Source organism: Cyanistes caeruleus, chromosome 11 (assembly GCF_971803275.1).
Source record: "Cyanistes caeruleus chromosome 11, bCyaCae1.hap1.1, whole genome shotgun sequence".
Classification (NCBI taxonomy): domain Eukaryota; kingdom Metazoa; phylum Chordata; class Aves; order Passeriformes; family Paridae; genus Cyanistes; species Cyanistes caeruleus.
In genome coordinates, this window is record NC_141711.1 from 14548639 (window position 1) to 14562370 (window position 13732).

The window sequence follows — 13732 nt, forward strand, 5'->3', positions numbered from 1 at the left end:
TGCATGGGGAAAAAAACAAAAGTACTTTTATTTGGACTTCCATCCTTGCGGAACTTAAACACACACTGGGGTTTGGCTGCTTCTCTGGAATCCTGGAATCTGTGTAATGAATAATGAAAAACAAAGTGGGGACTCAGGGAGATGGGAAGCTTGTCCAGACCCGAATTTGCTTGGCTAATAAACAGGTTGGGAAGCACATCCTCAGAGTTTAAGACAACTCTGGCATGTCTACTGCACCGTGTTTCTGCTGGAGTAAGTGCTTGAGATTCAGCACTGCAGACAAATTGCAACAAACTGGTTTTATTTTACTTGGAGCTCTTCTACTGAATCAGCTGATGCACTGAAACACCTTGGTTCTCATCAGTGCTGCTGCTACAAAACCTGCTTTGCTGTCAGAAATGACCTGAACAGAGAAGGCGTCAGCAAGTGTGCGTTAAGATTTGTTAGAAATCTGTACACCGTGTTATTAATACACTTCAGTGTTCTTAAATAAGAGTAAGGCACGTATCGTTGCACAGGAGGCTTCTGTACACCAGGGTGAAGCTTCACCTGGCTACATCTTCTGGGTTTGAGGTGTTGCTGCCTACAAATGGCAAATGTCTTAAGAGGTCTGGGCTACTGCTCCAGCATTCCAATACCATAGGCACAGCTGTGCTTGGCAGCAGCTCCCAGGTTTTCAGCACATCTCACGTTACAGCAAACGGATACGAGAGATGCTTTAGCTTATGCATCCAGTTCAGCTTAGTTCAAGTCTGATTAAAAGCCAGCTCTTCAGACTGGCTGGATCTCAATTGATCCTTATTGTTCAGTATTTAAAAGGGAGAGGGATCAGTAGAAATATGGATTTGAGTGTCACTGTACCGCAAAGAAAAAGTGCCCTTTGGCTTGCATGACCCCTTTTGCAGGTTCTCCTTGGTCCAACAATGAGAAAGGCGAGTGATTTGTTGCCCACTGTGCTTCTCCTGCATGTTGTTAAGGAGCTAATCTTGTTCATCCTGTGCCAAGTGCATTTCAGGTTCCACTGCAAATGGTTTTGCTGGAAGAGAGCGAACAAGTGTGCAGGAGAAATCCTCAGTCTGAGGCTGATGCTGAATGGCACCTCAGTAAGGGAACACAGGGATGCTGTGTGTCATCCTGACAGTCATTCCTCTTCCCTGTTGTGCAGAGGGATGACAAATACAGAGATGTCATCATACGATGCCTCGTGGCTGTCATCCAGCATCCACTGATGGCCTCTCTTCTTTCCCCTTGCTCTGCATACCAAGCACTTGGCCAGTTCTGAAAACCTGTGGGTAAAAAAATGCAAGGTTGGGCTAATACAACAACTATTCCTCTTAAGTACGACGTTGAGATGTGGCTTTATGTTGTCAAAGTAACAAGGTTGTTTAAGACATCAGGTTTATAATTGTTACTTTAGGATGAGGACAGATCAGCAGGCCGTTTTCAAAATCACAGAAAAGAGTGGTCATGCCAGAGCTGACCTGGAAGCAGTGGGATCTCAGCCTGCTTTAGGTCTGACCAGGTTCTTTAGAAGGGAAAACAAAGGTAAAGCTGGTATTACCTTTGAGGATCTGTCCTGTTTTCTGCAAGGAAGCTCCTGACCACATGGGCCACCTCGTCGTTGCACAGGACATCCCAAAGGCCATCAGTTGCCATGATGAGGACATCGTCTTCCTTAACGTCGTGCAGAGCAAAGTCAAATACACTCACCTGAAAAGCAGAGGAGTAAATCTGACAATTCCTGCAATGTAACAGAGGGCTCAGGGAGATGAGACTTCCCTTGGGAGATGACACACTGGGACCAGGGTGCTTGGAGAAATGCTGAGACCAGCCAAGTCTCTCCCCTGCTATAGAGGAGCTGCTTGTTTAATTCCCACCTGCTGTGACTGACCTTAGGAATGCAGGAGAGAAAGGGTTTGACTTCAATGTTGGTGTCGATGACCTTGAGTTGATGATCCCCCAGGCCTCGAGAGACAGCCAGAGTCCCCAGCAAGCGAGCCTGGCCCCAAATAAAGCAAAACAGGATTGAAACGTTGGGGTGTGGTGCCTTTAAAGGCTGATGTGTGGCTTGTCCTGACTGACTTGTTGCTTTAGGACCTTTCTCCAAGCATCACCCAGAGCAGCCTCTAGAGACTTTGGAGGTGGAGGAATGATCAGGACCAATGGCCTGATGGGAGTGTGGAAACAGCCTGACTGTGAATGGCTCTGGAGTTAGTACATGTGCTCTGGGTAATTCTGCAGACCTCAGGAAGCCCGTGGTAGCATCTGCTCTTGGCTTAAGGTGGCAAGAAAGACATTTGGGTTGGTTTGGGGGTGTCCATTTGTCCTGGCAAAGGAGGTTCTGCACTGACTCGGTAAACAGGGTGGCATGTGGGTTGTACTGCTGGGGGAGGTGAGGGGACTTTCTGCTCAACCCCAGCAGGCTGATGCGGGATGGCTGCAATCACTGCTTCTCCCTACCTCCTCCTTCCCTCTCCAGGCTCATTTGTCAGCCTTTCCTCGAGGACAGCTTGTGGGAAAGGCCGTAGAGCTAAAGGACACAGTCCCAAGTGGGAGCTGATGAAGTTCTCATCTGAATCAAGTTCTTGTGTGCAAGGGGAGATGAGAAAAGGGCAGGTTCCCTCAGGGCTGCTGTCTGCTCTGCTCTACTCTGGAGGAGGGTGCTCTGGGTTACACCAGCCAGGCAGCAAAGGAAGCTGTATCTGGGCTGTGGGACTGTGCTGTGCTGGAGAACACCAGAGCTCCAGGTGTGCTGTAGTGCCCTGGAGTGTGACATGAGTGACAGGGACACTGAGGACCCCAGAAGTGTGCCTGTGCCTTCCCAGTGTGTAAAGCATTAAGCTACCTGTTTCCCGTGACCATGGACAAGAGGATACTTGAGATCAGCTTTCTCCACCGTCTTGTACCCCCTGGAACAGAGAATTCACTGTTGGTTTGGGATTTGTCTGACTTGATAGTACAAGTACTCCAGCCAGAGCATTCTGACTGACTGAACCCTTGTGGTGTCCACACAAAGGCAGCTCACTGAGGATGGGGCAAGGTGATCCTCACTCTGCCCTTCCTCCCCAGCTTGTACCTGCACCAGCCCCACTGCGGTGGATGCCAGAAGGACCATCCTGACCATTTTCTAACTGCCCTGCCAGGGCCCTGGTCCTTTGGAGGGAGCTGCTCACAGCATCCTTCCCTACTGTTGTGCTGCTGCTCTCACTAGCAGATGTGCCCCATCTCCCTTCATTTCCCATTGGTGTGAGCAGGTAAAGCTGCCCTGTGCTGCAGCCTTGCCCTCAGGCAGAAGAGACTCACCAGCCCTCCATGAAGTAATCCCGGTACAGGACTTTCTGGCCCACATCATCTCCCTTCAACCTCCGTGGAAACTCAAAGCGGGTGAATTCACCATCCAGGAGCTTGGGGAAAAGGAAAGCCTGTAGGAGGGAACAGAGGGATGAACATGGACAGGTTCTGCTCCAGTGGAGTAGGGCACCAGACTTGCTTCTGCCTCAGGACTGGTACTCCCAGCAGCAGAACGGAGATTTGGGAAAGCATGTTCCAATAAGGACATGAACGTCTCTCATACTAAAGACTGGTGGCTGAATTTCTACTTCAGCCTCCCTGGCTGCTGCCAGCTGACATGACCACACAGTGGCCTTCAAGGAAAGCTGGGGGTCCTCTTGCCACAAGCCCTCTCTGGCACAGTGGGATGCTTGCAGCTGGATTGTCTGATGTGTGGAAGGAGTCACTCACCAAGTGCTGGATTCGCTGCCTCTCTGACTCAGGGGTGAACTCGCTGCTCATGGGCACAATGTTGTCCTTCAGGACAAGAATTGCCCTACAAGGGGGAAGAGGCAAAGCTCAGCTGGGCCAGAGAATAGCTGTGCACCCAAAACTGTTAAAAAATGCCACTGCATGTCAGATAACTCCATTGCAATTGCAGTCTTGCAGCAGAAAACTGTGCTTGCCTGGTTTGACAGTGGTCAAGCTCACTGTTAGAGGAATGGGGGGCCACAGCCAAGACAGGGAAATCACCCTTCACTTCTAAATACCTGCCAGGCTGAGTGTACTGCTGCATTACCACCCCAATGCTGTGTCTGGGCAGCTTTAGTCCCTTGAAATCCCAAAACTGTTCCAGAAGGCATGTGAGCACCTTTCTTCCAAAAGGTCCCATGCCAGGCAGGAGGGGGGATGGCTGGGCTGCACATTTACTGTCTGTAGGATTAAATCAGAATACTGGTTTAACCTGGCAGCTAAATACCACACAGCCACTCACTCACTCCCCCCCACCCAGTGAGATAATTGGGATAAAGGAAAGTAAAATCTGTGGGTTGAGAAAAAGAAAGTTTATTAGGACAGGAATGGAGGGAAAATCACAATGAGAAACTAATTAGAATATAGAAAACAACTGATGCACAGTGCAGTTCTCACCACCTGCTGACTGATGCCCAACCACTTCCCCAGCAGTGGCCCCAGGCCACCTTTCCCCTCAGTTCACACACTCGGCATGGTGCCATGTGGTCTGCAACATCCCTTGGGTCATTTGGGGACAGCTGTCCTAGCTGTGTCCCCTCCCAGCTTCTTGTGCCCCCAAACCTCCTTGCTGGTGGGGTGAGAAGTTGAAAAGTCCCTGACTGTTGCTGAGCAGTGCTCACACAACTTAAACATCAGTGGGTTTTCAACAGCGTTCTCTAAAACTCTGTCCCAGCTGAAACCAGGACAGTAAGATGCTGGAAAACTTGCTTAACTCTCAGCTCTCATCCCCAGCAACTTCTCCCTTTCATTATGACTCACCTGCTGTCCCCAGCATTGGCCACATACAGCTTTCCCTGGAAATAAAGGGCAGCCAGAGCAGTGCAACCTCCTGTCTGATTCGTAGCTTCCATCTCCTGGCCAATGACTTCATCCTGTTGGTTTCAACAATTTTGGAGACTGGTGTGATCTGGGCTGCTGCTTCTACACACTGTCTCATCCCTCCCAGCAGCAATCCAGAACCAAAACTGACTGTGGGTGGGCCAAAGGAAACCAGCAAACACACAATGTTGCTTCTGTACAGCCTACACAGCTGCTGTTCCTGGAGTATGGATGCTTTAGGAGGATGATGGGGAGAGCTCAGACCTGTATGTGCTGTATGAGTGGTGTTAACAACCACCCTCGTGCCCTACTGAATTGTACAGGGCTACTGTAGCTGTGCTCTGGCTCAGCACTGCCAACATACAACTCTGAGGCAGGCCTTGGGGTCTGACCCAGCCTGATCTCAGCACATTGAAAGGTTTGGCCCAATGCCCCAGCCTACTCAGTGAGCAGCAGGACTGCAGAGCCTGAGCTCAGGGAAGGACAGACTGGCTGCCTGGGCCAGCAGGGCTGGTGCCCTGCATGGGGTACTCACACATTCCTGGAAGGCATTCTCCAGGGCTCCCACCACCAAGTCTGTTGCGTGGATGTGCTTCTCCTCCACAAACTGGGGGTCACTGTCACAAACACAGCGTCCGCTGAGGTGCATGGGAGGCTGGGCCTCGGTGATGCCTCCCACAATCTCCTCCAGCTTCTGCTTGATGCAGTAGTGCAAATAGTTGGAGGCGATGATGGCAGCGTCTGGGCCACCGTGGCCATCAAACAGCGCCCAGTAGTGACCAGTCAGAAACTGCAGTAGGGAAGTGGGACAAGACAGGGGCTGAAGAGGTTGTACAGATGGCAGGCTCATAGCCAGGATATCTCTATATGTGTTTTGCCTGACTTTTCCACCCCAGCTACCTTTCCCTGCCACTGGTAAATCTCCGGTGCAGCTCAAACTTAAGCGATGCCCACGTGCTGCTCTGCCAGACCCATCATCTGAGCTCTGGGCACCTGGATTTGCACCACACACTCTTGTGTGCTGTATTAGGGGAGATGGGGCCATTTCACAAGAAGTGAGGCAGAGCCTGGTGAGAGCATCCTGTGTGCCCAGCTCATGCTGCTGCCCAAGTGATGGCAAGACACACTGGCCCTTGAAAGCACAGGGAAGACAGGAAAACTGAGGGCACCAAGGCCTTGGATGACCTCAAATGCTGCAAGTCATGGGCCAAGGAAGCAGGAATTTATGAGCAGAGCTACATATTTGCCTGCCACAGAGTACACTGGTCACCTGAACACATCTAAGGAAGGGTTTTGGCACGTGGGCACGTAGGACTGATGGAGCAATCCTGTTTCCTGAACCTGCGCCCTTGGGTGGCAGCAAAAGGCTGGCAGCAGGGTGAGCACAGCCTGCCTGGGGGCAATACCTGCGTGGAGCACAGGATCAGCCATTCCTCATCCTCCTCCAGGCCTGGCTCTCTCCTCCGGACAGAGATCTGACAGCAGGCTGCCTGGTCCTCATTGTACTCTGACTTCTCGGCATTGATAACCCTGCAAACACTCCAGGTAAGGTGTGGAGACACACTGCACCTCTGCTCTGCAGCCCCTGCAAACAGCTGCACCTTGCCCATCCTTTCCAGCCCCATCCTCCCTGCTCCCTTTTCAAACTCAAGGATCTCTTTGCTGATGACTGAAATAGTAAATCAGGATGTGCAGCAGGGAAAAGCCCAGCTGGGGACACAGTGACCTGCACCCTGGCCTCAGGCAGCCCTCGTCAGCAGCCCACACCGTGCCATTTCCTTGTTGACACAGTGCATTTGCAGAACCACCACCCTTGCTTTTCCTTCCAGCCTGGGTAATGTTTGTCCCTGGATGGGAGCGAGCTCTCCTCGCATTTCACGCTGTGCCATCCCAGCACCGTGGGGTCGTGATGTGGTTCTGGCCACGACGTGGGGACAGCTCCTGGCTGGAGTTCTGCCTGGTCCATCCCCTCTGCCATTCAAAACAGCAAACCAAGAAAAATGTGGTCTTCCCCTTCCTTTTCAAAGACACTGTTAAGAGCGGTGCTGCTCTCGGGGCTGTCCCGGACACTTGTCCCAGCCCTGGTGCGGGCCCTGCGGCTGGCAGGGGTGGCCAGGGGTGTCTCCGCCGCCCCCGGCAGGAACCGAGAGGGGCTGGAGGATTCACCGCCACTCAAACCTCCTGAGGAGCAGGAACCCGCTCTCTTCTCGCCCGCAGAAAGTTCAGGAGGGCGATCTGTGCCTGCGGGCGGCCACTCCGGGCAAGGGCGGCTGCAGCTGAGGGGGCAGCAAGGGCAAGGCGGGGTGGGACCGCCCCGGCCCCCTGCCAGGAGTCCCCTAAGGCCGCCCCGCACCCTCCACCCCCTAAACCAGCCCTATTCCCGGTATCAGCACCCCGGGAGCGCCCCTAACCCCGCCCGGAGCCCCTCCCGGAGCGGCCCCGCTGCCGGCCCCACTCACTCGGCGTATCCCGCGCCCCAGGGCAGCGGCCGCTCGGGCCCGGCTCCCCTCACGGCCCGCCCGCCCCGCGGGGCCTCCTCGCCGCCGCCGGGCAGGAACTTGGGCCGGCGGTAGCGCAGGGCGGGGGGCGGCGGGCCCGGCCCCGGTGCCGGGGCTCCGCCGGGGCGCTCCGCGGGGCCGCCCCTCCGCCAGCGCCGCAGCCACTCGCCCGACATGGCGGGGCAGGTGCGGCTCCTCCCGGCCCCGGCCGCGGTCCCGCCCCGGGGCGGTGCGGAGCGGAGCGGCCCCGCGCTCCGGAACGGGCGGTGCTGCCTGCCCAGCCGTTTCCTGCCCGGGACGCGGCGGAGCCGAACGGAGCGGAGACGAGCGGAGCCATGACTCACCAGACCGGCATCCACGGTGAGCGGCGCCCGCCGAGCGCTCGTGTCCCCCCGCCCCATAGCGGGGGCTGCCCCGCTGCTCGGCCCCCGCCCCGGGCCGGGCTGCCCCGCTGCGCCCCCCGCCATCGGCACCCCCGGGGCCGCGCCCCGCGCATCCCCGGCCCCGCCGCGGCGGGCTCCGGGCGGTGTCGCGACAGCGGCGGCGATGGGGGCGATAAGATGAAGCTTCCCGAAGGAGCCGGCGGGTTTCCTGCGGTTTGCGGGGGAGGGGGACACTGAGTCAGGCTCGGAGCGTTTGGGTGCCGGGAGGAGGTGCGGGAGGGGGGTCTGGCCCCGGGGTGCGGCGGGTGCGGGGCTCTCCCGCATCCTTTGTCTGGGCTGATGCTCAGCACCCGCCGCGACGTGCTCGGACAGATGTGTCACGCACATCTGCCTGGCCACAGCCCCGGCCACCGCTCCCTTGCCTACGGGGATGCTCGGCCGCGGCTGCTCCCCAGCCCAGAGGAGCTGCGGAGAGCCCCAGTGAATTCCTGCTTCCCGATTTCTCCGCCCGCTCCCCACAGGACCCAGCCAGCACCCCGACACGACGGCTTCTGCATTTCTGAGTGTGCTTAGTGCATGACTGACTGTGTGTCCTCACGGTATTTCCCTCCTGCCCCCCGCCTTGCCAGCTCAATTAGCAGTATTAATCAGGAGTAGAGGTGCTGCATAATTTATGTAACCGAATCAATATGCGAGCAGGGATGTGAGAGCAGCTGCCCCTGGAGCCCTGCTCTGTGCGGTCGGGTGTGAATCCATCCCGCAGCGTGTCCCGGGAGGGAGCTGGGACATTGGCCTCACAGCTCTCTCCGGTTAGCACCTTTGTGCCGGGCTGGGAATTTGTGCCTGCTGGTCCTTCATGGCATGAGCATCCTTGTTCCTCCAGCGTGGTCGAGAACATCCTTCCCCTCCAGTTTCTTCTGGAGAGTCGCCAGCAATGATGCTTAGATGTTTCTCCTGCTTCTTGCTCAGGAGAGCTGGTGGTCGTTGATGGTATTTGTGTTCAGGTTCATTGCCTCTGGTTTAAGCTGAGATCCTGAAGTTCAGGCTCTAATTAAGTCTTCCTTGTTGTGTAAAACTGGAACAATAATTAAAAAAGTTAAAAATCAGCAGGATGGACCCCTGCACCCACCTGAGCTCTGGGTGTGCTGGCCCCTCTCTGCAGAGCTGTCTGTGGGGTCTGGGCAGGCAGGGCCTGTTGCACTGTGTGCCCTGGAGGCTGCTGCCTGTTGCTCACTGGCCATGCCCGGCTGCTCCTGTGCTGCTGGTGCTGTCCTTCCTGGCACCCTGCAGCTGCCAGGGAGGGAGATGTGCCAGCCTGGGTTTCTCTAGGAGCACTGACCTTCGCTGACCTTGGTTGCCCACTGCTTGGCAAACTGTGCCCGGTGCTGGGAGTCACCGTGGGGTGTGACGTGAGGTGCCCTGTCAGCAGGAAAGGGGAAGGGACTCGACTTCCCCCAGGGAGCTGCAGCGGTGCAGGGTGGGCAGGGACCTGATGATTCTGACAGCAGATTCCTGTGCTGGGGGTGGTGTAAAAACCTCCCCGTGGTTATGGAAAATAGCTTGTATTGGGTGGTCTTGCTGTTGTAGCATCTTGGACATCTCTCCATGCCCTGTTGCGCCGTTTCTCTTCCAGGAAGCTGCTATTTCCTCTCTGAATTCAAATCTCTCTCTCCAACACCTGTGATGCACAACTGGGGTGCTCCAGTCTTTAAGGGAACCCCCTCCTGAGGTGGGTTTTGGATATTTCAGTCTGCCCCACCCCATCACAGTGGTTGAATTATTCTGTTTGCTCAGCAAAGAGCAGATTCCATATCGAATGAGGAACAGCAATTCCAGTGCTGCTTTCATCCCCTCTGCTGAAGCACTGAGGTCTGTTGTTTGCTGAGGATGAGGGATTATTCACATCTTCCTGGTTTCTGGAGCCTTGTTATCTTTGTGTGCACCCAGCGTGTTCTGTTTTTTCATTCCCATTTCTCCCATATTTTCAGGAAGACATCTGCTCCCAGGGGAATTATGATCAGATTCCGTGGCTGGCTTAGAGGAGGTTGCAGACAATCTGGCGAAGGATTTTGCTTGACACTGTGCTAGATCTGTGTGAGGCAGGGTGAGGTGGCGGTGGGGAACCCCCGGAGCAGCCTCCTGCTGCGATACTCCCACGTCATCCCAGCTTTTGGGGAGAAACAGATGGAGGGGAAGCAATGGCAATGAGAGCTGGGGGGTCAGGGACTGCAGTCAGGCCTGAGCCTTTCCTGCAGGGACAAGGGGCTAATTATTATTTTTTTTAGGTATCCCAGGCAGCTCTCTTGAAGGTGCTGGCAAGAAAACCAGGCTGCCATGGAGACTGCCAGGCTGGGGAGGCGGTTGGAAGCTATCAAAGGTTGCTGTGGGCTTCCTGGGGCTGGAAACCTGCTTTTTAGCTACAGCTGGGAGGGTTCATTGAGTGTTTTTGCAGTCTCTGTTTTGCTCGGAGTAGCATTAGATTGGAACAGCATTTGCTGCCTGAGCTTAGAACCTTGGGAAGGCAATGCTGAACCGGGGCTTTGATGCTGGTGGGAGGTCATCTGCTTTCAGTTGCTTCTGGGATCTCTTTCAAGACCACTGGGTAGAGAGAAAAAGTCTTTTAGAGGGTATTTTTTTTCATCTAGAAAGTAGAGAAATCAAATACATTTTGTTTCTTCAACCCAAAAATAGAGTTTGGTGCCTGTTCTTTCTGGGGGAGGTGGCAAGATCTGGGGATGGGTGAGGACCTTTGCTCCCATCCACAGCTGAGCTGCCACTTTGTCCCAAGTCTGGATCTTGCTTTGGGAACACATCTGGTAGGAATGGATGTTTGCTTTGGGAGAAGCATAACCATGGTGCACATGGGGAGGAATGCTGTCAGGTGGTAAAAAAAGAGCATTGAGCTGGGACCCAGGAGCTACTGGGTCTGCAAAAGTCTTTGTGGAAAGCAGGCAGCTTCCTGGCTCTCTAGAGAGAAGAAGGAAGGATCTTCTCTGCCCATCTACCACATCCTTAGCCCCTCTCCTTTGGCTGTGCTGGGAGGCAGCATTGGCTCCTGAGGCACCTGGATGCACAAATTTGGGGGGCAGCTTTGGCATGCTGAGGGCAGCTCCTAACCAGAGACATGTCACAAGGTGCCATCAGTCAAAGAGTAGGAGAAGGGCTGGCTGGTTCCTGGCCCTTTTTACGCATGGGGAACAGAGGGCACTGGGCTGCTGCAAGGATATTTTTGAGGAGCCAGACCCAGTCTCTCTTCTGGGGCCACCTTGGAGGTTGATGCCTGATGGGGGTATGGTTCATATCCAAGTGGAGGGTACACCAGGATGGCCAGAATGGCAGCACCGGTGGAAGAGCAGATAAATGCCCTTCAAACCCCTTGAAGTCAAGCACATAAAGTGGTGGGATAGAGGAAATCCTTTGGAAAATATGCACTGAGAGACTAAATGCAGTGAGATCGTGGCCAGGGTCTGTCCCTGGGTGCCTGCCCCCTCCAATGCACAGACCAGTGCTCTGCTGGTGGCTTTACTGGGCGGAGAGAAGGAACAGCAACCAGCAGCTTCTGCAGGCAAGGATGGACCATGTGTGCTGCACCACTCTGCCCCAGGATCCAGCTGATGCTGCCTGCAGGGCAAGTGCTGCCTACTCTGGAGCAAGGGAAGGGACAAATAACTCCAATCCAAGGTGGCGAAGTGCAGACAAGACAGGTCACACGTGGAAAATGAGGTGTTGAGAAGCAAATGTCTAGTGTCAGACAGGTGGCTGAAAGTCTCTGGGCAGGATTTGCACTGAGAACCTGGAGCTGTCCATGTGAAATCCTGCAGGAATACAGTCTAACCCCACAGAAAATTGGGAGAAAAGCTTTGCTTGTCTCTCCTCTTACTCCCTTTCCCCCCCCCACTCCGCTCCCTTCTTTCTATTTTCTTCTGACATCTGTAGCTTTTTTCCTCAGAGAAGATTCCCTGCAAGGACATATTTATTTTTTCCATGGTGAGAAATAAAATCCTCTTACTGCTTAAACTGGCCAACTGTGTCCATTGGCAGAAAAGCTCTGCAGCAAGCAAGTTGAGCAGGCACTGTGTAAAGGAGTTACACTGGGATAGACTGAAAGGAAGGAATTTTAGCAGCAGCAAAAGATGTTTTGTGCCTGTTGCAGTTGTATCCTTTCCTGCATGTCCAGACCAGGAGCTGGGCAGAGCTGCCTGGGCAGGGGAAGCGTGGGTAATGCAGATATAACCATGTTTTATTCATCACCATCTTGACTTCTGTCTGGCCAAGCATCCCTGGAACTTGGACAAGTTTTGCCTGGGTTTGTGGCTGGATTTTTGGCTGAGTTTCCCTGTTGCATCCCAGGCACGCTGTGCCCCGGACAGTGAAAGGGAAGCAGCCGCTTGCAGTCGCATCGAGTTGAAGATTATGTCCAGGGAATGAAAGATTGATGGCCGGAGGCTCGGGTTTCCTGTCGGGAGGGCAAGGTGACTTGGTGTATTGAGAGAGGCATCTGTTTCAGAGGCATGCATTATTGATCTGGGAGCTGGGCACTGCGTGGGGGCGATGGGGAAGGGTCAAACAAGCAAAAACTTGTTGCTGTCCCAACAAGTGGGCGAGGGGCTGGAGGAGGGGACGTGTAGGGGAGGCGCTGTGGCTGTCGCCTCCATCCCCGTCCCACGGTGCAGCCCCGGGGACAGAGTGGCTGTTGCTGTGGCTACAGCTGTCATCGCTGCCTCTCTCCCCCCCGGGCTCCTTGCAGCCCAGCTCTGCTCAGAGAAGCTAGCTGGGGCTGTACACAGCAGAAAAAGGCTCCGTTTGGGAGCAGTGTTTGGCAGGGTGGTACCCGCAAGCACCATCGTTCAGCAGTTCGAACAAGAGCGATGCTTCAAGCCCGGCACTGAAATCTCCTGAGGACTCATCCAAAGGGGCACATCCCAGCACAGGGCAGTCAAGACAGACGGCAGGCAGTGTCTGTCAGTAGGTGCAAGGATCTGGCTACCCTGCTGTTCCCTAAGCTGGGAGAATTCAGGCTTTGGTCTGCACCTTTTGGTCGGTGCTGCCAGAGAGGTGGCACTGTCCTGCCCTCCCCCCAGCAGCTCCAGTTCTCCTCTGGCCATTTGCCTGTGGGGTTGGGGCCACCTAAAGGCCACTGCTGGCCAACCATCACCTCCCTGCCACACTGTGAGCTGCCCTGCCTGGGTGCTCCAGAGTCATCAGCTGGCTCTGCTCAGCCCTCCATCCCAAATGGGTGGCAGGTGCCACTGGGCTGGGAGCCTGTGTGGGACAAGGGGACCTGCTGTTATCAGGCTTCTAAATGCAGATTGCTCGTGAACAGGGGACAACTCATCTGAAGCCTACAAACAAGTGGGAGAGGGAGGTGCTGCAGGACTCAGTGGCTGAAGGTGATTTTGGGCTGTGTGGGTGGCTGAGGAGGCACAGGGTGCATGTGCCCACCAGGTCTGCCAGGAGGATCAACAGCAGGGCTGCCTTGTGGCAAGGTCAGAAGGTTCCTCAGATGCTACTGAGCTCACACTGCCTCAAAGCAGCAACATCCCAAGCAACATCCATTTTTCAGGGCAGGGATGTCCTGGTGTCCTTCCCAGGGTTTGGTCACCTCAACATGAGATTTCCCAAGTGCCAAGGTGGGTCTTGATGTTTCTGGCTGGAAAACCAGTACAAGCTGTTCCTGATTTTCCTTCTCTTCCCTGGGCTGACCAGCTGCAGTTCCTTTGGTGGCTCCTGCACGCTGTGCCCTCTGGCACAGGTGCTGTCTGTGCTCTGCCTTGCTCCTTGCACGATGCTGAGCCTGGGCGTGCTGTTCGTGCTGTGCCTGCAGCCTTGTCAGCACCAGATAACACGGTCATGCTCTTGTTTGTGCCTTCACAAACGACTTTGCCTGCAGCAGCACGAAGTGACTAACCTGGCTCCTCTCTTCTCTGGAGCTGCTGGACCCTGCCCTGTCTGGTCCTTTCCCTGGCTATGGTACTTTGCTTCTTATTGAGTTTCATCCTATTTCTTTTT

General features: G+C 54.8%; 2 protein-coding genes across 6 annotated transcripts in view; one reads left to right on the forward strand and one right to left on the reverse strand.

Annotated features, from left to right (window-relative positions):
- On the reverse strand, positions 1-7531 carry PPM1M (protein phosphatase, Mg2+/Mn2+ dependent 1M). Of its 2 annotated transcripts, XM_086845341.1 has the most exons (11): positions 7302-7363; positions 6249-6372; positions 5378-5632; positions 4783-4895; positions 4041-4203; positions 3742-3826; positions 3304-3422; positions 2846-2909; positions 1892-1999; positions 1562-1710; positions 1-1286 (listed from the first exon to the last, which is right to left on the reverse strand). In XM_086845341.1, the coding sequence occupies exons 3-11, from the start codon at positions 5599-5601 to the stop codon at positions 1142-1144; spliced, it is 1170 nt and encodes a 389-aa protein (XP_086701467.1). In that variant the 5' UTR covers positions 5602-5632; positions 6249-6372; positions 7302-7363; the 3' UTR covers positions 1-1141. The 2 variants fall into 2 exon arrangements, with proteins under 2 accessions (XP_086701467.1, XP_086701466.1); XM_086845340.1 differs by lacking the exon at positions 4041-4203 and having other exon boundaries at positions 7302-7531.
- Positions 7518-13732, forward strand: part of TWF2 (twinfilin actin binding protein 2) — a 23292-nt gene continuing 17077 nt past the window's right edge. The window contains exon 1 of one of the 4 annotated variants that reach the window (XM_086845337.1): positions 7518-7700. In XM_086845337.1, the coding sequence (XP_086701463.1) occupies positions 7676-7700 (25 nt within the window). In that variant the 5' untranslated portion in view covers positions 7518-7675. Of the gene's footprint in view, positions 7701-13286; positions 13354-13732 lie in introns of those variants that run through there. The other 3 variants (XM_086845339.1, XM_086845336.1, XM_086845338.1) reach the window with 3 other exon arrangements.

What these genes read in the sequence shown, in the direction of transcription:
- PPM1M (XM_086845340.1), bottom strand. Translation starts at nt 7,516, where the DNA reads ATGTCGGGCGAGTGGCTGCGGCGCTGGCGGAGGGGCGGCCCCGCGGAG. An exon ending in AGAATGCCTTCCAGGAATGT is followed by an intron (nt 4,896 to 5,377) that starts GTGAGTACCCCA and finishes TGAAACCAACAG; the next exon opens with GATGAAGTCATTGGCCAGGA. An exon ending in AACAGGACAGATCCTCAAAG is followed by an intron (nt 1,287 to 1,561) that starts GTAATACCAGCT and finishes TTTTACCCACAG; the next exon opens with GTTTTCAGAACTGGCCAAGT.